This window comes from Bos grunniens, chromosome 8 (genome assembly GCF_055505025.1).
Source record: "Bos grunniens cultivar Pamir isolate PY7600 chromosome 8, Bosgru_T2T1.0, whole genome shotgun sequence".
NCBI lineage: Eukaryota > Metazoa > Chordata > Mammalia > Artiodactyla > Bovidae > Bos > Bos grunniens.
The window spans coordinates 43,204,765-43,229,454 of NC_141172.1; the positions used below are offsets into that span (position 1 = coordinate 43,204,765).

General features: G+C 43.4%; 2 protein-coding genes across 3 annotated transcripts in view; one reads left to right on the plus strand and one right to left on the minus strand.

Moving 5' to 3' along the window:
* PGM5 (phosphoglucomutase 5) overlaps window positions 1–13,717 on the plus strand; it is a 219,487-nt gene extending 205,770 nt beyond the window's left edge. For both annotated transcript variants that reach the window (XM_086415428.1, XM_086415427.1), the window contains exon 11: window positions 12,246–13,717. In XM_086415428.1, the coding sequence (XP_086271554.1) occupies window positions 12,246–12,335 (90 nt within the window). In that variant the 3' untranslated portion in view covers window positions 12,336–13,717. The remainder of the gene's footprint in view (window positions 1–12,245) is intronic.
* A 6,277-nt stretch (window positions 13,718–19,994) lies between these two features.
* On the minus strand, window positions 19,995–23,548 carry TMEM252 (transmembrane protein 252). The gene is made up of 2 exons (XM_086415433.1): window positions 23,271–23,548; window positions 19,995–20,232 (listed from the first exon to the last, which is right to left on the minus strand). The coding sequence occupies exons 1-2, from the start codon at window positions 23,546–23,548 to the stop codon at window positions 19,995–19,997; spliced, it is 516 nt and encodes a 171-aa protein (XP_086271559.1).
* Window positions 23,549–24,690: the final 1,142 nt, after the last annotated feature.

Here is a 24,690-nt window from a genome sequence, read left to right on the forward strand (position 1 = left end):
AAGAGACAGAGCAATGTGCACCACAATTAATAGAAAATATAGACTAGAAAGACATGTGAAGGATACATTGAGGTCTAGCATAATTTAATTGGGGTCTCAAAAGGAAAGGAGAGATTGCAGTATAGGTAAAACTTGAAAACATCATAGCTGAGGATGTCCCAGAACCAATGGAAGAAAACAGTCCACTGATTCTAGAAGCCCAAGCAGGATAAATAAAAATAAATTCACACCTGGACACATCAGACTAAAACTTCAGAAAATCAAAGACAAAAAATTAAAATCTAAAAATCAAAGACAAAGTTGTTTGATTGAGAGCTAATTTTTCAACAACATTGAAAATCAGAAGGCTGAAATAAAATAACTGACAGTCTAGAAACTATCTCTCTAAATTGAAAGCAACATACATTTTTAGACAAATTAAAAACTGAGAGAATAAGCTACCAGCAGACCCACACAAAAAAAGATTCTCAAAGATATTTTTCAGTGAGGAGGAAAATTATCCCACATAAAACTTAAGAGATGCATCAAAGAATAAAAAGCAAAGTTAATAAGACCGGTTTTTATGAACATTAGCTATGTAAAACATAAATAGTAATGTCATGATGCTGAAATTTTTATCATATTCATATTATAAAGAGCTAAAATATTATAAAGAACTAAAATAATATTGTAAAGCCACAAAGCTTCCCTGGTGGCTCAGTGGTAAAGAATCCACCTACCAATCAGGAGATGCAGGTTCGATCCCTGGGTTGGGAAGATCCCTTGGAGAAGGAAATGGCTATCCACTCCAGTATTCTTGCCTGGGAAATCCCATTGACAGAGGAACCTGGTGAGCTACAGCCCAGGGCTGGCAGAGACTTGGATATGACTTAGTGTGCACACAAAATGTACAACCACAAGAGTTCTAAGAACCAGTGAGAGTAATCATAGTTAAGGTATATTAATATCCTTGCATATCTTGGGAAAAAGTAAAAATATGGATCATTATTAAACTTTGATAGATCAAGAAATGCTTTTGTAATTTCTAGGTAACCATAACACACACACACAAATAGAAAGGATAGAACTTCTGATCTAAGAGAGGAAAACAGAGAATAGCTTTAAAAATCAAGACAAGAAAGAAAAAAAGAGCAAACAAAAAGCTTGTAAGATGGTAGATTTAAATACAAGTGTATTTGTCATTGCATTAAATGTGGATAAGCTAAATGCTCCAGGGAAAAGACAAAGTCTGGATTTTTTAAAAAGGCAAAAGCTGTTTATAAGAGACGTGTTAAACAAAAATACAGAAAATTTGGAACTAATAATAATCAAAAATCTGACTTTATTAGTTTCAGGTTAAAGTCAAAAGTATTGCTAAATATAAAGAGGAACTCTTCACAATGATCAAAGGTTTAATTCCCCCAGGAAGATCTAACAATTTTATATTTATAAGGCAAAAATTTGATAAAAGATAAGAATAAATAGAGAAATGTAAAATAGCCTTGGAATATTTTAGTACTGCTGTCAGGAATTATTAGAACAAGGTGACAGAAAAATTAGTAAGGCTATGGGATAGTTGAACGGCATAGTTAACATGCCTTATGTATGGATGCTATACCAAACAACATCCACATGTAAATTCTTTTCATGCCACAGGGAACATGTATGAAAATTAACTATATACTAGGGAATAAAATGATATGGAGCATTATCACAAGGGCAATTAATTTAGAAAATAATAACAAAGTGGGTACAGAAAAGCATTTGACAGATGCTTTTTAAAATCATCTATATTCATGATAAAAAATTCTGCACCTAGGAATCAAAAGGAAGTCCTTTAATCTCATAGAGTACTGCTAAAGAAAACTCTTGGACATAGGCTATAGGTGTTGACAGGATGTCATGCTAATTAGGGAAACAATTTGATGTGTTCATGTAGAACTTAAATCCTCGAGGGCCCCAGAAGTACAAGCATCAGGTATAACTTACTTCCCTGTGATTGCTGTATTTCACAGTACTGTGAACAGAGAAACCTTTTACAGCAAGGCATGAAAACATTATTTTAAATACTCTTAAAATGGAAACATTTTCCTCAGTAGAAGGGCAGTGTAGGGTAGTGAGATACAGCCCAACTTTGCAGTTAAAATCATGGCAGTGACTGGGTTCAGAGCTCAGCCCTGCCATCTACCAGCTGCATGTCTTTGAGCAAGTGATGTAATGCCTCTGAGCCTCAATTTTCTCACCTTTAAAATGGGGCTAATACTACCTACCTCACATAATAGATATATCTATCATAGATTATATAAAGATATAACCATCTACTATAAAGATTAACTCAGTGCATGAATTTGGAATACTGCTTGGCATGCAATACATAGACAGTGTCAGCTATTAAAAACTGCTAAAGAAGAATAAAAACTTTAGCACCCAAGGCACAAACTATAGATGAAAGCAAGAGAAGGCATTTCATTTTCCCACGACTTTCGCAAGCCAGTAAATCAATTCTCTGTTTTCTTGTATAGCCGATTCTATTGCCTGTGACTTAAACCCAGCCAAGAAACAGAACATCTTCTGGCTTCCAAGACTGCTTAGACAAGAGCAGGGATTATGTGATGTTCATATGTGCAAGCTACATGTTTAGCAGGGTGAGGCCTCCTGGCAGCCTTCAGTGATGGAGCCACAAGTGCAGGCGGGGATGCTGCTGAGGGCCAGGCTGTATCTCATTTCATGCTTACAACAGTTCTGTGGAGCAGGAACTATTCTTAGCATCCCAGTTTCAAAATTGATGCACAGAAAAAACAAAACAAAACCAAGGATACACAGAGACATTAAGCATCTTGTCTGTGAGTGCTGGAGGGGGATTTAAGGCCAAGCCTAATAGATCCCGGTGTGCAACCAACATACTATAAGTCCTCTCATTGTACTCAAGTCTTAACTTCTTGCCCCACTTCCTGAGTGGTCAAGCAGTATATCAACCTAAAACACTGCTTGGATGGTTCACCTTTCGCTCTGATTGGCTGCTCTTGCTTCACAAATCACCCTAACACTTGGTGGCACCCTACAACAATGATTTCAGCATGCTCATAGGGCCTGTAGGCTAGGAATTTGGGCATAACAGAGTTGGGTGGCTTGCCTCTGCACCTGAATGTCTTAGAATCTCCAGTGGGAAAACTAAAAAAAACTGGGAGTGACTCAGATGGCTGGGAGCCGGAATCTTCTGGAGACCTCTTCACCATTTTGGCCTTGAGATAGTCATCTTCTGACACAGGAGGTTGCTGAGGGCAGTGTGGGGAAGCTGCCAGGCATCTGTGACCAAGACTCACAAGTCATAGAACAGCACTCCTGCCAAACTCTATTGGCTGAACAAGCCTGCCAAGTTTCTAGAGAAGAGGAACTAGACCCCACCTCTTAGTGGGAAACTGTTAACGTCATTTTTATCCTTTTAATTTGGATCATAATATCAATATAATAAAGAGGGTCCCAGGCCTAAAAGCCAATGATGGTTCAGCAGCATAGAGTTCCTAAGACATATTCTCTTTATCTATACCTTCTGGTTTGGAAAATGTTTTTGAAATAAGTGTTATAAGTGTTTATACAGCAAACAAAAAAAATTGTGTTTAATCACAAATGAGTGTGATTTCAATAGCTATGTGTGCACCAGAATCATTGTGGGAGCTTGTTAGAGCTACACATTCCCTGTCTGGTCCCTAGATCCACTGAAATGGCATCTCTATGATGGGAGCCCAGAGGAGCATCCCCAGGTGATTCCTATCTCATCCTCAGGTAGCCATCTGCTGACCAGTCTTTGGGAGACTGCTCCTGATGCTTTTAATCTGTCTCTAAGGAGCAAGGCATTCTGGGATCTACACGCAGAAACCCAAGCTGAATCACATTATTGTTCCAACCCTAGGAATCTAGTTGTCTTAAAGTGGCTATGACTACTTATAACCTAGATCCTGGCTTCAAAAGAGGAGGTGAACGACTACAAAGAGAGTCCCTTGAGAACATGAACTGGAGAGTGTTGTGTGTGTGTGTGTGTGTGTGTGTTTTAAACCTCTGCCTTTAATCTTGGAGTTCAGTTCAGTTGCTCAGTCATGTCCAACTCTTTGCGAACCCATGAACCGCAGCATCCCAGGCCTCCCTGTCCATCACCAACTCCCAGAGTTCACCCAAACCCATGTCCATTGAGTCAGTGATGCCATCCAACCATCTCATCCTCTGTCATCCCATTCTCCTCCTGCCCTCAATCTTTCCCAGCATCAGGGTCTTTTCAAATGAGTCAGCTCTTCGCATCAGGTGGCCAAAGTATTGGAGTTTCAGCCTCAGCATCACTCCTTCCAATGAACACCCAGGGCTGATCTTTAGGATGGACTGGTTGGATCTCCTTGCAGTTCAAGGGACTCTCAAGAGTCTTCTCCAACACCACAGTTCAAAAGCATCAATTCTTCGGCGCTCAGTTTTCTTTATAGTCCAATTCTCACATCCATACATGACCACTGGAAAAACCATAACCTTGACTAGACAGACCTTTGTTAACAAAGTAACATCTCTGCTTTTTACTATGCTATCTAGGTTGGTCATAACTTTCCTTCCAAGGAGTAAGCGTCTTTTAATTTCATGGCTGCAGTCACCATCTGCAGTGATTTTGGAGCCCAGAAAAATAAAGTCAGCCACTGTTTCCACTGTTTCCCCTGTTTCCCCATCTATTTGCCATGAAGTGATGGGACCAGATGCCATGATCTTGGAGTTACATTTTGCTAACAGTTTTGCAAGTGGGGAGGTGGGCAATCTAGTTTCCCTTTAAACCAGCAAGTGTATTCTTATCAGGAAAACCTTTGATGTCTATTGTGGAGTTACCCAGTAAAGAGAAACATGGAGACATGCTAGGGACATTGGAGGAGGTAGGCGAAAGTGTGGCAATTTGAACCAGTCAGTCATTTCCCATCTTTTGCCATGTTTTGGGGGCAGATAGAGGGATAGAAAGAAGAGAGGAAAGAGGGAAAGGGAGAGAGTGACCAGGGGAGCAGTTCTATGACAGGGAAGCTGTGAACTCTTGCAGGTCGGTCTGTGTTTGCACAACAGGACAATGAAAGGCCCCCAAGATTCTTCCTGGCGCCTTTCAACCATGCCCCCGAATGCTGGCCAGCACGTGTGTGTGTATTCTCTCCTTCTCCAGCCTAACATGATACTTCTGAGTGTGGACCCAAAGGCAGCTCCAGTTTGAATAAGTAGGAAAAATGGCTTCAGGACTCTTCTGCTTGATTTTGGATTTGCGACCTAAGTGCTGCTGCTCACCTCCTAAAGCCCCAAGTCAGTCGTAAAGATGGGGGAGGGGGTAGGAGGGGCCGGGCAGGCCTGGGCAATGTGGTTTCTGTCAGGCTCATCACTGCACTCCCAGGACGCTAGTTTAGTTTTTGCTTTGATTGAACTTCTTTGGGAGTCTCTCGTCGCTCATCTCCTGAGATGGTTTTCTCCCCCTCAGAAGAGAGCTTTTGTGGAGGCCTGTTTTCTTATATTTGCAAGATAGATGGGCACCCTCAGGGAGGGAGCTTGCACTTGGAATTCAGATTTATCTATAGTCATTCTTCATATTCTGTATTTTGGTTAATTTTAGGTCCATTTTGGATCAAGACACATAGATTTATTACATGAAAAGGGGATAAATTTAGGAGCATGGTTGTATGCATTGTATTAATAATAAAAGAGCAAAATGTTTGCAGTGTTTAGCATTTTCAGTTAACTTTTATTAGCAAAAGAAATTATTTGATATTTGCTTTCAGTAACAGTTTCTCTTCTAGATGCTTCTGAAATGGATTTGAAATAACCAGTCATCTTTGTTAGTTAAAATATGGGCTCCTGGAAACAGGGAGGCATCTAGCCTCTAGGGCTCCTTTTTGTGAATTAGAAAAAGCCCCCTCAGGAGGAATGCACAGGATAGTGAGGCTGGCAAAGAGCATCTTTGTGAAAAGGCAAAGGCAGCCTGTCCTCTGATGCAGATCCTTGTGAGGACGCCTGCCTTGCTGAGAGGAGCTGGCATACACTTCCACCCTCAATTACCTCTTTGGGCCAGGCCCTTATAAAGTGGCCCTGACTGTTAGTTACAGATCCCAGGACATGGCTCTCTCTGGTACATTATGAGAGTGTTTGGGATTTGAGGGTCAATGTAATCAAAAACTTTCTCCCTACTGTAGAGCACAAGGAACTATACTCAATATTTTGTAATAACCAAAAGGGAAAAGAATCTGAAAAAGAACAGATATATACATATATATGTATAAGTGAATCACTTTGCTGTACACCTGAAACTAACACAATATTATAAATCAATTATACTTCAACTTTTAAAAAGTTCAGAAAAAAAAACCAAAAAACCCTTTCTACAACACTGAGATGTATTGGAAACAAAGCCAGAGGATGCCTCCAAGTTTATAATCTCAGAATCTCAGCAGGTTGCTCCGACTCCTAGGATGCAGGAAATGTCACATTCCTGTATTGTATGGGTCTCTAACTCCCATCTGACTTGGCAAGAAGCACAGCAGTGGCCATCTGGGGCTCCTTCCCTTTTCCAGATCATATGAAACAGCTCAGAGGAGATGGAGCAGGGAGGTGTTGCACGCCATCCTGGGGAAGAATGCAGGCCTCTGTGGTTGTCTTCCCCTCCGCGTGTTGTCTGTCCTCTGTCTGGGGCACTGCTCTGGGCGGGGGTGCAGGGTCTTCTCCCTAACAGTCCTCTCCACTGCCCACAGGCCATCCTTTCTCAGTGTGTCCCTCCCTCCTTGGTGGTGCTGCGTCCGAGGGGGCTGGGGCTCCCACCAGTTCCAGAACTCAGAGGTCTTTTCCCTTTACTGCTTTCTTGGATTGGATAGCTTTCCTTTTCTTTGAACTCTGGATTGTGAAGGTTTCGCCCAGCTCTAGCTCCACGTTTACACTTAGTGCTGGTTGGAACCATCCAAATGCCTGTTAACCCTTTATAGGCAGAGCAGTTCCTGGCCTCTGTTTGGCCTTAGGAGCGGGCAGGTGGGGGACTGGATGGACAGTTTCATCTCTACCTGGTGAATCTTCCTGATGAAGAGGATGCAAAGCCCACGGTAGTTTCTCAGTAGATCACCCACTGCATTAAGCACTCAAAACAACATTCCAAACCCACCATTTTTGTTTAGATCTCTCATAGGCAAGACACGTAGTATTTGGAAGAAAACAGACACATTTAAGAAAAAGTTTGCCTTTTGTAGCTTAGACTTTGGTCAGAGAATGGAGAGATCTTGCCTGGGAATATCAGACAGACTTCGTGAAAAAGGCCTTGAGGGATGGGTGAGATTTCAGCATCAGTCCAAAATGAGAGAACAAGACACGTGAAAGTGGAGAAGAGCGTGTGGGCTGCCTCGGGCTGAGAAATCAGAGTTCAAGGGGTACAGTGCAGTGAGACAAGGGGCAGGCGGAAGACTGGGGAGGTATTGTGAAAAGGAAGGGTGTATTCATTTCTTCTGGCTGTTGTGTAACAAACTACCACGAACTGGGTTACTTAAAACAATAGATGTGTATTCCCTCAGAGTTCAAGAGGCCAGAATTCTGAGCTCATGGTGTCAGTAGGCACACACTCCCTCTGGAGGCTCTGGGAGAGGATCCTTGATCTTCCATCTTCTGGTGGCTGCAGGTATTCTTTGGCTTGTGACCACATCCCTACATCATCTCATCTCTTTCTCCTCTGTGTGCATGTGATCTCCCTCTGACTCTCTCCTATAAGGACTCTTGGCATTGCATTTAGGGCCCAGCTGAAAAATCCAGCATAATCTTCTCATCTCAAAATCTTTCACTTAATCACATCTGTTTTCCAAGCAAGCTCACATTCACAGATTGCATGGAATAGGACATTATATCTTCAGGGGTTAAGAGGTACTGTTCTGCTTGAGATGAGGGTGAGGTTAGCACAGTGCAAAATTTAAGGGAGTGCCAAAAAATTCAGTACTCAAGATAAATATTGTAATGCAATACTTTTTTAAATGCAAAAAAAAAAAAAAAAATCCATGATAAACGAAGTATCCAAATTTAAACTAGAGACAGACTCCATTTCCCTCTTTAGGCTTATTAACTCAAGATAACAGCAAAATCCACTCAACCATCCAAGGTAGAGGAAGAACACTAGAACTGTGGTTTGAGCATGGTCGAATGGATCCCTTGCTGACACAGTTGGCTGCAGAATGAGCACTCACTGTTTCCTACTCGAGTGTAGAAAAACTATGTCAAGCACTCCAAGAGACACTGGAAACAGGGGAAAAAAAAAAAAAGAGAGAGAGAGAGACTTTATTTCTAATGGATTGTAGTCTCTGTTAGTTTATTTCCTTTATTCACGAAGAGTCATCTTGGAACTTCTAGTACATTCACAAAATGGGAAATGCTCTTCTCCCCACTGTCCACTGCCCACCTGTTCTCCCCACTATCTACATGGCCCCTCGTTTAACATGGGACTTGTCTGGTACAGTGGGCTGATGATCCTACTATTTCTCCCATCTCTCCCCTTAGGCTCATCTTGTCCACTCTAGTTTTCCTTGTCATGCACAGGTCTCACGTTCAAAACTGGGTCATAGAAAGAGCAGTAGAGGAGGAACCAATGTTACTTATCCCAGCTTAGCCACCAGACAGACATGTAACCCTGGGCCAGTCATATCTCCTCTATGAACTCCATTTCTGCATCTGTGACATGAATGAGTCAAAATAGACCATCCTGTGCTCCTTTCTGCTTCTCAAGTGCTGTGTCCAGCAGCTCCTCAGAAATCTCATATCAACAGGCTTCTAATTTTTCATCCCTCTTCTCACTCCCCAATCTGAGAGCCTTTGCAGTTGCCTCAGGAAGATTCAGTTCAGTTTAGTCGCTCAGTCATGCGGGACTCTTTGCGACCCCATGAACCACAGCACACCAGGCCTCCCTGTCTATCACTAACTCCTGGAATCCACCCAAACCCATGTCTGAGTCGGTGATACCATCTAACCATCTCATCCTCTGTCATCCCCTTCTCCTCCTGCCCTCAATCTTTCCCAGCATCAGGGTCTTTTCAAATGAGTCAGCTCTTCACCTCAGGTGGCCAAAGTATTGGAGTTTCAGCTTCAACATCAGTCCTTCCAATGAACACGCAGGACTGATCTCCTTTAGGATGTACTGGTTGGATCTCCTTGCAGTCCAAGGACTCTCAAGAGTCTTCTCCAACACCACAGTTCAAAAGCATCAATACTTCGGCACTCAGCTTTCTTTATAGTCCAACTCTCACATCCATACATGACCACTGGAAAAACCATAGCCTTGACTAGATGGACCTTTGTTGGCAAAGTAATGTCTCTGCTTTTGAATATGCTGTCTAGGTTGGTCACAACTTTCCTTCCAAGGAGTAAGCGTCTCTTAATTTCATGGCTGCAGTCACCATCTGCAGTGATTTTGGAGCCCAGAAAAATAAAGTCTGACACTGTTTCCACTGTTTCCCCATCTATTTTCCATGAAGTGATGGGACCAGACGCCATGATCTTAGTTTTAGCCCTATCTCTCTTCCACGATGAATGGTTGATGATATGAGAGCAGTATCTGGAATTCACATATATTAAAGATGTAATTTCTAAAGAAAAACATGATAGTAAAAATTCTGATCCTCCTGCTCACCCAGAGTGCCCTTCTTGAATAGCCACAGAAGTCTATCAGCCTCATTATTTTCTTTTCATCAAATTGATATAGCATCCTTTCTGCCACCAACATTTATTCAGTGCCTCCTAAATAGCAGCACTTTTCAGTGATACCCTCTTGGTGTGATCATTCTAGACCATGCATTCTGTGTGCACACACAAATACACAGTTCTGTCTCTCTCTCTCTCTCACACACACACACACATACACACTCAAGCAAGAAAAAACACACATTAATTTATGATCCTTAATCATGACTTGAAGCTCCCATTTTACAGGGCTGGCAAAAAAATTCACACTTGGGCATATTTAGGGATCTCAGAATTCCCAAGGTTCCTCCAAAATATGTGGAAGGATCCAAGTAATGTTCACTCCGAGGTGATCATCACTGATGCTCTTCTTCCCAAACCCTCACAGTCTCTTGAGGGGCACACGGTTCCACAGTTTCTGTATCAGGTTGGCCTGGGGCTCAGAGTGGGAATTCTCGTGTTTAAGGTCTTTCTCATAGGGGGTTTTCAAAAATGTGTTTCCTTCCTTTCAGTTTTCGTAATTACCATGGAAGCCTTCTTCTATGACATGGTCAGGACAAGGGATAACTGCTTGGTTCATTACAACAAAAAGGGAGTTGAGAGGTAATTAAATGCATTTGTATCTTGACCATTGTATTTTTAGCACAAAATAAATTACTTTTACTTTTTCAAACTGAGGTAGCATTCTTGTATTCTATCAATATTTATTCAGCACCTCCTAAGTAGCAGGCACTTTTCTAGCCTTAAATTAGACAAAGTTCCTGCTTTCTTGGTGTGACTGCTTATATATATATATATATATATATATATATATATATATATATATATATATGCTAGAATTTGGTCCAAGACCTTTTCTTTGAATAGGGGCGTACTGTTTGGTGTTATAATTATCTTTCTTCAAAAGATTCCCACTCATAATTCATCATCTGTAATGTCCACCTTTAAATTCTTTATTGTCAGTGAGAACTTAAAGCCACTTATGAGGCGATCTGAAAGAAGAATTTTCTATACCTTAAAAAATTCTCCCCAATATTTTACAGCATCTCAAAGTTACATCTCAAATGTAACTTGACAGGCATAACTAATCACCATTATCTAATTCTTCCCAAAGCACTCAACTTAATTTTCATATAAAGAACTCTTCCTATTTATTCTCACATTTCACTGGTTTACATATAATTTAATAAATTCAAAGTTTCAATAACAAGTACAACAGGCATTAACATGTTTAGGAACAAATGTAACTGACTCCTAATAAGCACATTGCTCAGCTGCTGAGGCAGAAGCAGGTGACTATGTTAGAGAACAGTGGCATCAGTCAGGATGTTTTACAGAAGAAATGGGGAGTATAGGTTCATTTGTAGAGTTCAGCGGAGATCTGTTAAGAGAACACCTGCAGTGTTTACAGTACTGATTTACAACTGAGTTGCCCTCACCTCTTGCCAATAGGTACCACCATGTAAAGGTATGGCATAGAAAATCCTTAATCTTGAAACTTACAATAATGTCAAACAAACTACATCAGTGCTCTCCATGGAAAAAATAGTATTCCTTGATAAACTCACTTGATAAATAAAAGAGTAATCCCTTGATAAATAAAATTTGCCATAAAAATGAATTCAATAAAAACATACAGCAAATATTGCCTTCTATCTCACTAACTCTTGCTTGAGGCATGTTCTGTCTTGATAAATGTGTTAAAAATTGGCAGCAAGTAGAAATTTTCTCTTTGATGAAATTAGGAAGATTAAAGAAGAATGGAAAACAGTGACTTTTTCAGTGTTCAAGCACCATGTCCAATGCATCATGGAAAATAATCCCCTGCACCCCCTAAAACCATCTTGAACAGTGTGTGCGCCTCACTTTGGAAAATACTGCCTGCATCCCATGAAATGACGAGCAGCTGAAGGGCAAGACACAGTTCATCCTCCCCTTCATGTCCTTTGCTTTTCCAAGAATCTATCCCCTAGGCCATCAAAGCTCCCTGCCTCCTCCTAAGGGACACCAAGGTGACCCGTGAGCCGCCGTGTTACAAGACGGGAGGAGACAAGCCGTTATTTTCTGCTGCACAAGCTGAAGGGTTGGCCTTTCTCTGAAACATCAAGGTTCTTCAGGCCCAGGGACTTAGGATAGAGAATGCATGTTTTTCCTCAAGTTCATGTAGAGGGGCAGGGTGTGTGTTGTGGGGTGTACATGTGGAGGAGGGCGCTGTCACAGAGGAAAACTGAGGGGTTTTCTGAACTTCCTTGAATGACAGCGCTATGATCTTAGAACACTCCAATGTTCCAGTAGTTGGACTGTGCAAGTTCCTGTCTTAGAGCAGTGTTTGGGGAGCTAGGTAAGACTTTGGAGATCATCTTGTCCCTCTCCTCCCTGCCACCCTGCCCACCCTGGCCTCCTCTTACAGAAGAGGAAACCAAGGACCAGAGAAAGGGTGCCCTGTTCAAGACGACTGCCTGTGCATCACAAATTGGAACTGAATCCAGATGATTGGAGTAGAAACCCATCCCTGCGGCCCTCCTGGGACTGACGTGAGTTGTTCACAGACTTTCTTCCTTCTTTTTCAGGCAGTGCTGAGCCCTCTCATAGCCATTGCGCTGAAAATATCCCAGATTCACGAGAGAACTGGCCGGAGGGGCCCCACCGTCATCACCTGAATGGAGGAAAGATCACTCACCAGGGCCAAAGAGTGCGCTCAGCGGGGGACACTTCACTCATGCCTTCTTGCTTCCTGTTTGTGCCTCTGATGACTTTGAAAAAAAAAAAAATGATTTGCTGGTTGTGGGGGGTGGGTGGGTGTAGGTGGGGGAAAAAAATCTGTTTTGTTTGGGTTTTAGTCAGTTTCTGCAATGCAACAGGGTCTTCGGTTGTCTGTGAAAGCCACACTGCCTTTCGATACCTGTGCTTTGTCACAAGAGGGAATTTGCCCTTTTGATAGAAAATAAGTGGGCCAGGAGCAGTCAGGGTATCTGTGCATCATTGGTGCCAGGTGAGAGAAAGTTCTGGAATAGCGGAGAGGGCAGTGCCAGAAGTCAGCTGACCCTAAGCCCAGGCCCCCTCAGGCAGACCTAAGAAGACTCTCCTCCTTTTCATCCCAGGTTAGGTCTCCCTTGGGCAAAAGTTGTACAACTCCTAGTAGCCCACCTCATGCCTACCAACCACTTTATGGCCACTCACTCTCCTTCCCATCTCCAAAGTGCCAGTGCCACCCTCTTCACATCTTCTAGAGCTTTCCACAAACCACAATGGCACACTTTCAACAAAACATATCAAAGGGTGTTTTTTCTCTCTTATTTTGTAAATAGTATTAGCTATTAAGCTGGCTGCATTCCTTCAAATTCAGCTATTCATTATGCAGGCGGGAGGCAGTTTCCTGGCAGGATTCTGAGAATGAATGCTGAACATTTTCAGGCCCTTCCTTGATTATATCACATGGGTTGATACATGGGTCGATCTGATTCCCGTTGAGATGGCAAAATACCACCACATCGGCTCTCTCTCTGACTTTCTCTCACTGCTGTCTTATCTCCCAGTGAGGGTGTACACTTGTTTGGACACTATTCAGATCTTACTTATCATGGCTGTCAAAGGAGACAGTGACATGCTCCACAAGTAGGAGATGAAGCGGATGCTGGAAGAGAACCTGACTGGTGGCACCGGGTGATGGCCCTAATGAGATGGAGGGGAGAGTGGGGCCCCCTGCTGGAGAGCAGAGGGTCACAACTGGCTTTCTTGGCCCAGAGAAAGGATATTGCAGCCCTGGCAGCCTCCATCAGCCCTCTCAGCCAGAAGCCTGGGTTCACGGGACCTGTTTGCGCATGTTTTGCTTCCTTGGGAACGGCAGTCACTTGCTGTGTGACTGGTGAGATAGGTGATGCGCTTTGACTGTTCAGCAGTGTGTTATTGCTGTAGTCAAGATTAGGGCAAGCAGGGAAACATCCCCAGCAAGGTGTTTGTTTCCATTTTCTATCTATGCTTCTGTCAGATACTTGCTAGGACCTTTATTAGCCAATAAAAAAAATTTCTGATTTCAGCCTTATGCAAGAATTGTGGATTTTTGCTTGTTTTGTCATTTGAGAAACTCCAGTAGTGGTCACTCTTCTGATAGGTTTGCCTTTTGGAACACTTGCAGGGCTGGTTTTCCTTATGACGACCTTGGAAATTTAGTAAATAGAACAGAGAAGGCACAATGCTCAAAACCGCCTTTCGGCATCAGAAGCATGGTATCTAACCTTTCATCACAAGTATCTTCATTTCAAAATAGTAGGAGAGTGGCTTTGAGCTGAGAGTCTGAGGAACTAGTTATAAAATTCATCAACAGTGGAATACAACTTGTCTTGTTGCTTTGGTTCTCAACATGTTTAAAGTGGAGGTCCATGACAGTCAGCATGACTGGGCACACCCTCAGGCTTAACAAAGCCTATGTTTTTCTTCAATATTTTTTTCTCAAGTTTTTGAACTTTTCATCATCTCTAACTTTGAAGTCCCCAGGTAAATCAATCCTCACTTTAAAATTCTGTTTCTTTATTTCAGTGTGGAGTCATATGTGTCCAACAGCCCAAATATGCATTCATTCATTCAGCAAGCACTCCTTGAACAACTGCTCTATGTGGCATCCTGGGTTTCTTGGTGCAGCACATGGATGCATAAGATTCTATTCCTACTCCTGTGAGTTTGTAGTTTGGAAACAGGAGGCTGTGGTAAACATGCATAAAGAATCAGGTAGACATGAACTTTACAGCAGCAGCACAAGCAACCTGCTGGAGAGTACACAGAAAGATTGACTCCGAGATGGAAGGTACTAGGCAACTAAGGTGTTTCCTAAGGAGTGGAGATTCCTGAGCCTGATAATAGCTTACAGAATTTCATCAGGGGTGAATGCAGCAAGAACAAGGCTGGAAATTGAGATGTAGAATGACTGGAGAGGAGGCTTGCTTTGAGTCTAGTGAGAGGTTGGCTTGGATGAATGGGATTGAAGCAGACACAGCATTACATATATCAGACCGAGCAAATGCTTGGGTCCAGCTTCGGAAAGCAGCAGCTGCACAGCCACCTATTTTTATGAGCTTTTTCTCAGCAAGGCTCCCAAAGGGAAGGTCCTGTAGTGGCTCAGGACCCAGCCTGCCTCTGGATCCTGCTCAAATTCACATTGCCAAAGTATGATTTCTGCTCTACATAGAATCCAAGCTTCTCTTGCTGAGCTGTACGTGGATGTCCTCTTGCTTTAGCCTCAGGAGAGGTGAAAGACAGGAAGTCACCCTTCTGCACATGATGTTCCTCGTGTTCTTAAAGATGGAGCTGCAACTGCCAGTCTCACTTAAGAGTAAATGATTAGAGAGGTCCAAGAATGTTGTGGGGACTGCAGGAGATGATCCTAGAAGGGACAATGAGTAGAGTGTGGCAACTGTCTGGACCACCCTTGTCATCAGCTAGTATTGAGAGATTCACTCACTACACCATATGCAACAGTGTATATAATGCTGTGATTCTCAAATAGGGCAGTGCCACTACCCACCCAGGGGGTGTTTGGAGATGTGTGTGTATATGTGCCAGGGAGGTATTTACTGGGAGGGAAACAAGGACGTGAAATATCCTGCTTAGTGTCAGCCAGCCCCCTAGATCAAAAAAGTTGTTTTGCCTCATCTGTGATTCCTGAGTTTATTGGCTGACCTTGGAAATGGATAGACAGTCATTATTAAAATAAGATCCCTTATCAATTTTACTGATCTGAGATGCAGCCCACATCTACCATATTCACGGGATGAATAGTGCTGAATAACATTGCAGGCTGAAGGGCTTGCGTGTGACCTGAAGGTTTTCCACACAGGAAGCCTCAGATTGATGACCCGTCCCACGGCGGCATAATGGGCTGACAGTTGGCTGCACTGAACCAGCGTTCTCTGCAGGCAACATAGGCAATGACAGGGTTAATGGCTTGGTAACTTCTGATTGGCCAGTGTGGCTCAATGTAAGGCGTGGGATTTACCCTGACGACATGTCCATCACTCGCGTAGGGCGTGGGGAATTTGAAACGCACCTGTGAAAACCGGTAGCGCTACAACAGGTGCCTCCATTTCATTGGTTGATCACGCACCAGGTACTTGTGAAACACATGGGAGCTGATATTCTAGATACCAGCCTTGAAGAGGGTTCCATTCCTGAGTGGTGAAGGGTTACAGAAATCATGCACCTTTGGAAATGAACTTACTGCTAGTGTTTCAGTCTTTGGCCCTTCAACAGTTAGACACAGCAAGAAATTATCCAAGGCAACAGAGCTACAGTCCATGGGGTCGCGAAGAGTCGGACAGGACTGAGCGACTTCACTTTCAGTTTTTACTTTCATTCACTGGAGAGGGAAATGGCAACCTACTCCACTGTTCTTGCCTGGAGAATCCCAGGGACATGGGCTGCCGTCATATGGGGTCGCACAGAGTCGGACACGACTGACGTGACTTGGCAGCAGCAGCAGCAGCAGAGCTCAGCTGAACCCCTGCTCCACTCGCACCGGCTGGAGACTTCAACGGCCGATGGCTCCTGCGGCTGACGGCAGGCCCACTCGGTATGTGAATCAGCCTAAGTTGTCATGGAGCATTATAGAATATGTTGAAGGGCTGTGGTGTAAACCCATATCTTTTATCATCTTTCCGTGTCTTTTAGCACCTAGTAGGTGTCTTGGAAAATAGATGAGCTGGGGAGATACCTCGCCAAAGACAGCATGTTTAAGTAAAATCTTAAAGGATGGATAGGATTGTTGGTAAAAGTGCTTGTGAGTTTTTGAGTGGAGGGGTCAAAAAAGCGCGCTTGACGCCTCGGTTGTGTGAAAGATGCAGCACGCTGTGCTCTCTAACTGGCCGTGTCATGCTCGTCTTTGGGGCGGAGGTGGCTGCTTTCACTTGCTACTTAGAGAGACGTGGTAATGGCGAGGACACCCCTGAGTATTCCCCCTCCCACTGACACGTGAGCCCGCTGTTCACGTTGGAGAGGAGGGGACCGGCAAAGCCTGCACTTTCTCAGTCCCAGCGCTCTCCCTGCCTTTCACAAAATCGTGGTTCTCAGTTCCTGGCATTAATTTTATTAATTTCATCATAAACTTTAGGAGGAAAAGGGGATACGTTGTCTACTTCTCCTGAGTGAATCCTCTGGGGAGGTGAGGGGTCGGGCAATGAATTCTTCTTAATCACAACGGGACACTTTTGTTTGATTTGCCCAGTGGGTTTTAATAGCTTCTGAAAGGCAGGATTTGTTGTGGGTAATAATCACGTTCTTGATGCTTGCTTCAGAGTAAATTTGTTTTTGTTTTTTTAAAAGGCAGTTCACACCTGTCAGTCATATGTCCTCAAAAAGCACTGGGCTTATTTTCTGAATCAATAGTTGATGTTCAGTAACGTTAGGTTGTTAGGCTTTGCGAAAAGGTTAACTCATCTAGATGCTGTGTTAGTTTCACATGGAAAATAAAACTTTGACTTATGTTCCTCTATTGATTTTTTTTTTCCTGATACAAAACAGCAAAAAGGGGAAACATTTAAGTACAAAATTTATTGCAGTAAAGAGATTAAGACAATTTTCTCATATAAATGAAAATTATATTTGTCTCAGTGGTATTTAGAAAAAACATCTATTACAAATTCAAATTCTGGACAAAAGCCCAGTGACAGAGCTTGTTCTAGTCAGTGAATGTGCTCAGACCCTAAGGAGAATTCCAGGGTAACCGTCTCAGTAGAGGAATAGAAAGAGATGACAAGAGAGAAATTATAAATTGCCTTGCTAATAAATGACCACCTTCCTGTTCGGCAACCATGAGTGACATTCATGTCCAGTTATGCTCCTGATGTCAAGGATTCAAATCACAGATGCCCAAAGTCCTGCTTTGTGTAAAGGAACCAGGATTTCCTCTTATGGTTTCCTGTGTGTCAGGACATGCTTCATCTGAGCGCTCAGCAATAACCAGAAGGAGGAGGCCACAGGGTCCCCATCTCATCTCTACAACCCTATCCTCCTCCAAAGCTCTTCATCTCTCCCTCCAGCATCCAAAGCCCTACTGTGCCCCTTCACCAAGGCTGTCTGTTATCAGAAGGAGCTATCTTTCATCATAGTATAAGAATCAGATGGGAAAAAAAAAAAAAAAGCATCAGATGAAAGGAAATTACAACTTGGTGAGGGCCAAGCTCCTAGGCAGAAAAACTGAGGAGGGTTTATTTACATTTTAAAAGAGAAGCCAGCCGGTTAACACTAAAGTTAACTTTTGCTGCCTCTCTAAGGGCTTCAAGATAATGCTGCTACCCTGGGGCTCCCCTTCTTGTTAAGGCCTATTCCTGAAGAGGGAGACAAGTCTTAACTTTTCCTTGGAAGGAGGGAAATAAGACAGGATTAGCACAACCGGAGAAGGCAATGGCACCCCACTCCAGTACTCTTGCCTGGAAAATCCCATGGACGGAGGAGCCTGGTAGGCTGCAGTCCATGGGGTTGCTAGGAGTCAGACACAACTGAGCGACTTCCCTTTCACTTTTCACTTTCATGCATTGGAGAAGGAAATGGCAACCCACTCCAGTGTTCTTGCCTGGAGGATCCCAGGGACGGGGGAGCCTGGTGGGCTGCCGTCTATGGGGTCGCACAGAGTCGGACACGACTGAAGCAACTTAGCAGCAGCAGCAGCAGCAGCTAGGCAATGGCACCCCACTCCAGTACTCTTGCCTGGAGAATCCCATGGACGGAGGGGCCTGGTAGGCTGCAGTCCATGGGGTCTCGAAGGGTCAGACACGACTGAGCGATTTCACTTTCACTTTCATGCATTGGAAAAGGAAATGGCAACCCACTCCAGTGTTCTTGCCTGGAGAATCCCAGGGACGGGGGAGCCTGGTGGGCAGCTGTCTCTGGGGTCGCACAGAGTCAGACACGACTGAAGCAACTTAGCAGCAGCAGCACAACCTAGCACAGAAGTGTGAAGTAAAGTCTTCACGTGCTCTTCTATGGACCTTTCTTCACCCTCATGGAAATAACTATGTTGTTGGAAAGGTTTAACTTCTCAAAGTCTCAATTTATGCATCTTTTCAATGAGAATAACCACAGAACTTATCTCTGCAGACTATAATGAGGGCTAAATAAAAAGCGTAAACAGTTACAGTAAAGAGCACGCCTTATAAAAGGTAGTCCATAATTGTCATACATTAATCCCAGTGTAAGGTCCTCACCTGACAGGGCAGGAAACTGAGGCCCAGAGAGACGAAGTTTCTTTCTCAAGCTCTAAAGCATCAGGCTAATATCCTCCCACCACTCTGCCACCTGACTTGTCCTCTTGTATTAAAACTTATAATAAGATCATAAGACATAATAAAGCTGAAGAGGAAGCATTGGGCTTCAAAATAAATGTATTAAATCTAAAAGTGTCTGGATCTGTGTTTTGAGACACAAAGAACTGTCTGTTAATAATTAAGGTACTACATTATAGTCTCCTTTCTTTCAAATCCTAGAGATTTACAGGGGGATTCACTGAAATATATGGGTATTTTAAAGCTTTTCAAGATTTATGTCTTCTGTATTAATACAACCTATGGCTAGCACGTTCTTTTTTTCCCCTGAATCCTGTGTATTATGAATTTTTGAATATTCTCTTTATTCAACTTGAGTGTCTAAGAAATCTTCTTATATATGCTTGTAAAACCATCCCGTTCTTAAAATACTTATTTAAGATTTTGTGCTTGAACCATTTTGAAAGTAAGTATTGAAGTCACTTTCCTTTCACATAGAAATAAAATATACATACTTAAAGTCATACAAAGTAACATTCATGGGTTCCAGGGGCAAATCTCTTACAATGTGTGAATTACCATGCCACTGGCAGTACGGTAAATGAGGATAACTATGAAACCAGCCAGCAGAACCCACAACTTAAACGATAATGACCGTTGGTGGCCAGCTTGCCTTTTTCCTTTGTGAGTATTTGTGATGCAGTCCAAGAAGGTGCATGGTGTCCAAACAGCATCTCTTTCTCCCTGCGGCCGGTCAGGAGATGGGAGAAGTGTTGGGGAAGAGCAGAAAGGCTGTCTGTGGAGCAGAGCTCTCACAACAAAACCTTTGCAGTCCAAAAGCTTCCTAGGTTGGGGTGGCTGCGAACTCTTTGAAATGCTTGCCTGCTGCCCCACCCTGCCCTTGTAGGCCAAGCACATACTCGGAATTGCACTGGCCTCACATGGTCCCACTGCGAGCTCTCGTGTGGGGTCACTGGTGTGGCTTCTCCTCCCACAGTCCCTGCCTGTGTTTATTATTAGCAGCTGCCTCCCGTGAGGGTACGTCGTGAGGGCTGGCGCACTTCCCCTGCTTCAGCACTCCTGGCTTCGCCTCTGAGCATCCTGCCACAGCCTTGCTGCCGCCACCCTCTCTGCCACAGACTCGTCATAGGGTGGTGGGGCCTCTGGGTGGGCCCCATCTTCATCCTGAAATTCAAGGCCCATCTCTGTGTACGGAGGTGGAGGAGCACCCGAGGTCTCTTGCTCTGTGTGACAGGCTCGCTTGTCAGCAGCAAGACTCTCTTCGTAAGCTGGAGGGTAAAAACCTGGTCTGGGGGACAAAATGCCACAGACATTCGCGTGTTATTTAAGTAGGTCGTGCCAAGGAGGCATATGTCCGCCTCTCCCAAATCCCACTGTGTAAAGCTAAACTGTTAGAAAACATTGATTCTGAAACAGATGTTCTTCCTCCCTGGCATCCCAGGTTTTTTTTTTTTTTTTTAAATGTGCTGCTCTTCCAGCAAAACCCTCTTTGTCAGCCATGGGATGTATGCCTCTATAGTCATACTTTCCCCAGTGGGTTATTCCACATTATCCCCTCTCTCTTACTCATTGGAACCCAGAAATTTCAGTGGGAGATCCTTAGCAGGGGTATGGGACAGGCCTTGACTCTGGAATGTCTCTCTAACCAGTTATTTAGTTCATTCACATCCTTGTCCCCATTCACACACATCGTCTTCTAGTCAGCTGTACTCATGGTCTCAGAGCCTCACAGCCAACAAATAATGAATGAAAACCAGCTCCATGAAGATTCCTGAACAATATCAGATGCTTCTCTTCCCTATTATTCAAATTTCAAGTATTTTCGCCCTGCCCCATTTCCATGCACACACACAAAATACTGATTTCTCAACTATTCGAACTGACAACTTTATGTAGATTTCAGTAGCGGCCCTTTCCACGCCAACAGGCCGATGGCTAAAGGAGCCTTTCATGCAGGAGTTGATGTTCTCATCAGTAATCTTGCCCAGCGTTGCTAATTGCTAAGTCCTCTGGCTTCTCCATCATGAATGGGATAGGGGGTGGCACAGACGTGAAGAAGAGTGAGGGTGAGCTTGATTGAGCTGTGTGATTATAGACTGAATCCTTCCAGAGCCTGCAGGGAGTGTTTGTGGTGCGTAACCACAACAGAACAAGGACTGCCATTTGCAGCCGCAGCTCCGTTCCAAACGTTACCAGGCCCAAAGCCAAGGAACTGAAGGAGCCATCTACTGTACAGCATACATCTCAGTCTTCACTCAGAATAGCCAAGGCCGTGGCATGGGGCACATGCGTAAAAGCATTGAAGACACCAAGGTGAGCTGTTCCCTGGACTGATTTGAGAGGCTCCAGGATGACTGCTGCCTGCCCCACATCCCTTCTCCCAACCCCCGCCCTCCCCTCACCACTTCACAGTCCCCGTGTCCTGAGTTCCACCTTTGCAGACCCCTTTGCTTTGAAGTCTCATTCTAGGTACCCCTTTCAAATGAAGATACTTCTGAGAAGTATGACTTACATTTACTGACCCCCTAGCCATGCTAAGTGGGCTGGGCATCTAGAGACGCACCGGAAAGAGGCAGTAAAATGAGGGTGTTGTGACACCATCGTTTAGTGTTTCAGGACAATAGTATGCATGTGCTTAAAAATTTAAGCTACATCTTTAAGGCAATTGGTTACTCTTATCAAGATTCACATTCTGGAGGCAATCATATAACATTTATACCAAAGGAAAAAAAAGAAAACATCACTCTAGAAGCATCTTCTGCAGTCACTTCACCTTTAATTTTTTTTTACCAAATCCAAAGACTTTGCAGTTAGTATAATAACATTGGAAATAGATTTTGGTCATTGTAGTTAGTATCTTATTAGTAAAAAATATAGTATCATGTATCATAGCATCATGTCAAAAATCAATTGTCATGGCTAATCACTCATATTCAAAATACATGGAGTAGCTAAAATATTTTAGACAAAGAGGACAAAGAATTTATGGAGTCTCGCTTCCCTGATGGCTCAGATGGTAAAGAATCTGCCTTTAATGAGACAGACCTGGATTCAGACCCTGGGTCAGGAAGATCCCCCTGAGGAGGGCATGGCAATCCACTCCAGTATTCTTGCCTGGAGAATTCCATGGACAGAGGACCCTGGCAGGCTAGAGTCCATGAGATGGCAAAGAGTCAGACACAACTGAAATGACTTAGCATGCACGCATGCAGCCTGTCTGTATCTTAAGAATGATGCCTGGGGATTTATCCCTAATGATTCTGTGTTTAGCCAAAAATTAGGAGATTTTTGGTTGTCTGATACTAATTTTAGGTAAGGTTAATCAAAATTATTTTTTTGTTATAAAGTATAAGTGAAGTCGCTCAGTTGTGTCCAGTTCTTTGCAACCCCATGGACTGTAGTCTACCAGGCTCTTCCATCTCTGGGGTTTTCCAGGCAAGAATACTGGAGTGGGTTGCCATTTCCTTCTCCAGGAGATCTTCCCAACCCAGGGATTGAACCTGGGTCTCCCGCATTGTGGGCAGATGCTTTACTGTCTGAGTCACCAGGGAAGTACCACTTTAGCTATTTTAAGTGTACAGTTTAATGGCATTAAATACAGTCACATTGTTTTATAACCATCACCATTATTCATCTTCAGAACTTTTCCACCATCCTGAACTCAAACTCTGTACTCATTCAACAGTAACTCTTCATTCCCTCCTTCCCTTGGTAACTGGTAATCACTGTTCTACATTTTGTCTATGAAATTTGACTGCTCTAGGTACCTCATATAAGTGGAATCACATAGTATTTGTTTTGGGGGCCTATTTCTGGCCAGTTTCACTTAGTATAATGTCTTTAAGGTTCATTCATGTTACAGCTGCATCAGTATTTCCTTTCTCTTCAAAGATGAATAATATTCCATCTTTTGTATGTACTGTATTTTGTTTATCCATTCATCCACTAGATGGATATATGGGTTGTTTCCACCTTTTCACTATCATGAAGAATGCTCCTGTGAACACTGATATACAAGTATCTGTTCAAAGCCCTGTTTTCACTTCTTTTGTCTGTATACCCAGAAGTGGAATTGCTAGATCAAATGGTGATTCTAGGTTTAACGTTTTGAGGCTCCTTCATACCATTTTCCAGAGCAGCTACACTATTTTACATTCCCACCAGCAGCGCACAAGCATTCCAATTTCTCCACATCCTTGCTAACCCCATGGGACTTGTAAGTTGCTCCCCAGTAAACTTTTAATCCCCAGATTAAAAGTCATTGACCTTTTCCAGAACTCAGCCACACCACAGCCCTCCCCAGTCCTCAGGCTTCTGAGCACATACCTGTCCACTGTGGCCAGGGGCAGGGCCCCCTGAGCATGGTACTGTCCAAGCACACGGTTGAAAACCCCTTTGCTTTCACTGGCCTGGTGGTAGGTGCTCCAGAAAATTCCACCCAGAAGGATCACAAACCCCAGAGGCAGAAGCAAATAGGCCAGGGTCAAGTTCCCCTGGCAGTTGAACAGGGAGGCTGAGGAAATGAAGAAGGCCCCCAGGCAGATCATCAGGAAGCCCGTCAGGAGGGCAAAGACACAGAGAACTAGACAGGTTCTGTTCTGCATCCCTGATCCTTTGGAACCCAGGTCCCTGACCCTGCCACCCCCCTCCTTCCCCTGCTCAGAGAGAATGCTCTCATTAGCCAGCTCACAGCTTTATATGCTCTGGACCAACTGGCCTTTGGACAATTAAATGAAGCAGGCTCTTAGAAGCTATTCATTAACCATTGAAAGTAACTCTAATATCCTTGGATGATTAACCTAAAAACACAGCCTTGTGTCCTGCAGGAATGGGTGTCCTGCAGGCACAGCTGTCTTGTTCTTCTGAGCTGGATGGGACCCTAGGCTGACCCCAGTTATTTGAAAGAAAGTCTCTCATCCTTTGATTAAAAATGTCTCTTGATCTCCAGGGCAGGTGATTCCAAATGAATGCTAGAGAAATTAGCTTTCCTTGCTGAACTAGTTTCTTTGTGGTTTGGCAGGTAGTCCTTTCCTAATTGCTTCTTCCTTTTTCTATCCTAAAAAGATATTTTTAAAGGCTTTTATCATATTTGTCTTGCTTCTCTCAATAAATCTCTCTTTATTGACCTCACAATATGATGTTGGAAAGATTCCAAAAAAAAAAAGCCCAGGGGTGAACTCCCTGATTCAAAGAGGGGTGTCAGCAGGAGAGGGAAGAGAGTGCTGGCAAGGATTGTAATAGACAGAGCTTCAGGAATGCGAGGGAATTTCTGAGGGTGGTTGTCAGTGGTAGTGATCTGGTGACTTCTGCTTTGATTCTGTGTCTTTCCCATTTTGGGGGCCCAAATGTTGAAACCCTAGGTCATTTTTATTTAATATATAGGTGTTAGATAAAATTATTTTGCTTACTGTTCAGCTATCGGCCACCATACTTTCCTCATTGGAAATATTTAAACCAGATCTCACCCTTCCTCCTCTCAAAAAGGCCACTGATATTTGATAAAAGTCCCCTAAACATTTGTAGCATGTTTCCACCTCCATGCAAAACAGCTCCGTATAAGAAGTGCTGCCTGTTCAATCCTTACTCCCCGCCCCGCCTCCACTATGTATCTTAGGGTTTCACAGAGTGCACTAACATATTAAAGGCTCTGAAAAGTCCTGCATTTTTTTCTCTCATAAAATAAATATTAAATGAAATTTGTTTTAGTAGATGCTACTAAGGGACTTCCCACGTGGCACAAGTGGTA

Coding starts and splice junctions, on each gene's coding strand:
- TMEM252 (XM_086415433.1), bottom strand. CDS start 23,548: ATGCAGAACAGAACCTGTCTAGTTCTCTGTGTCTTTGCCCTCCTGACG. Junction 20,233..23,270: donor CCCCTGGCCACAGTGGACAG/GTATGTGCTCAG, acceptor TTTGTCCCCCAG/ACCAGGTTTTTACCCTCCAG.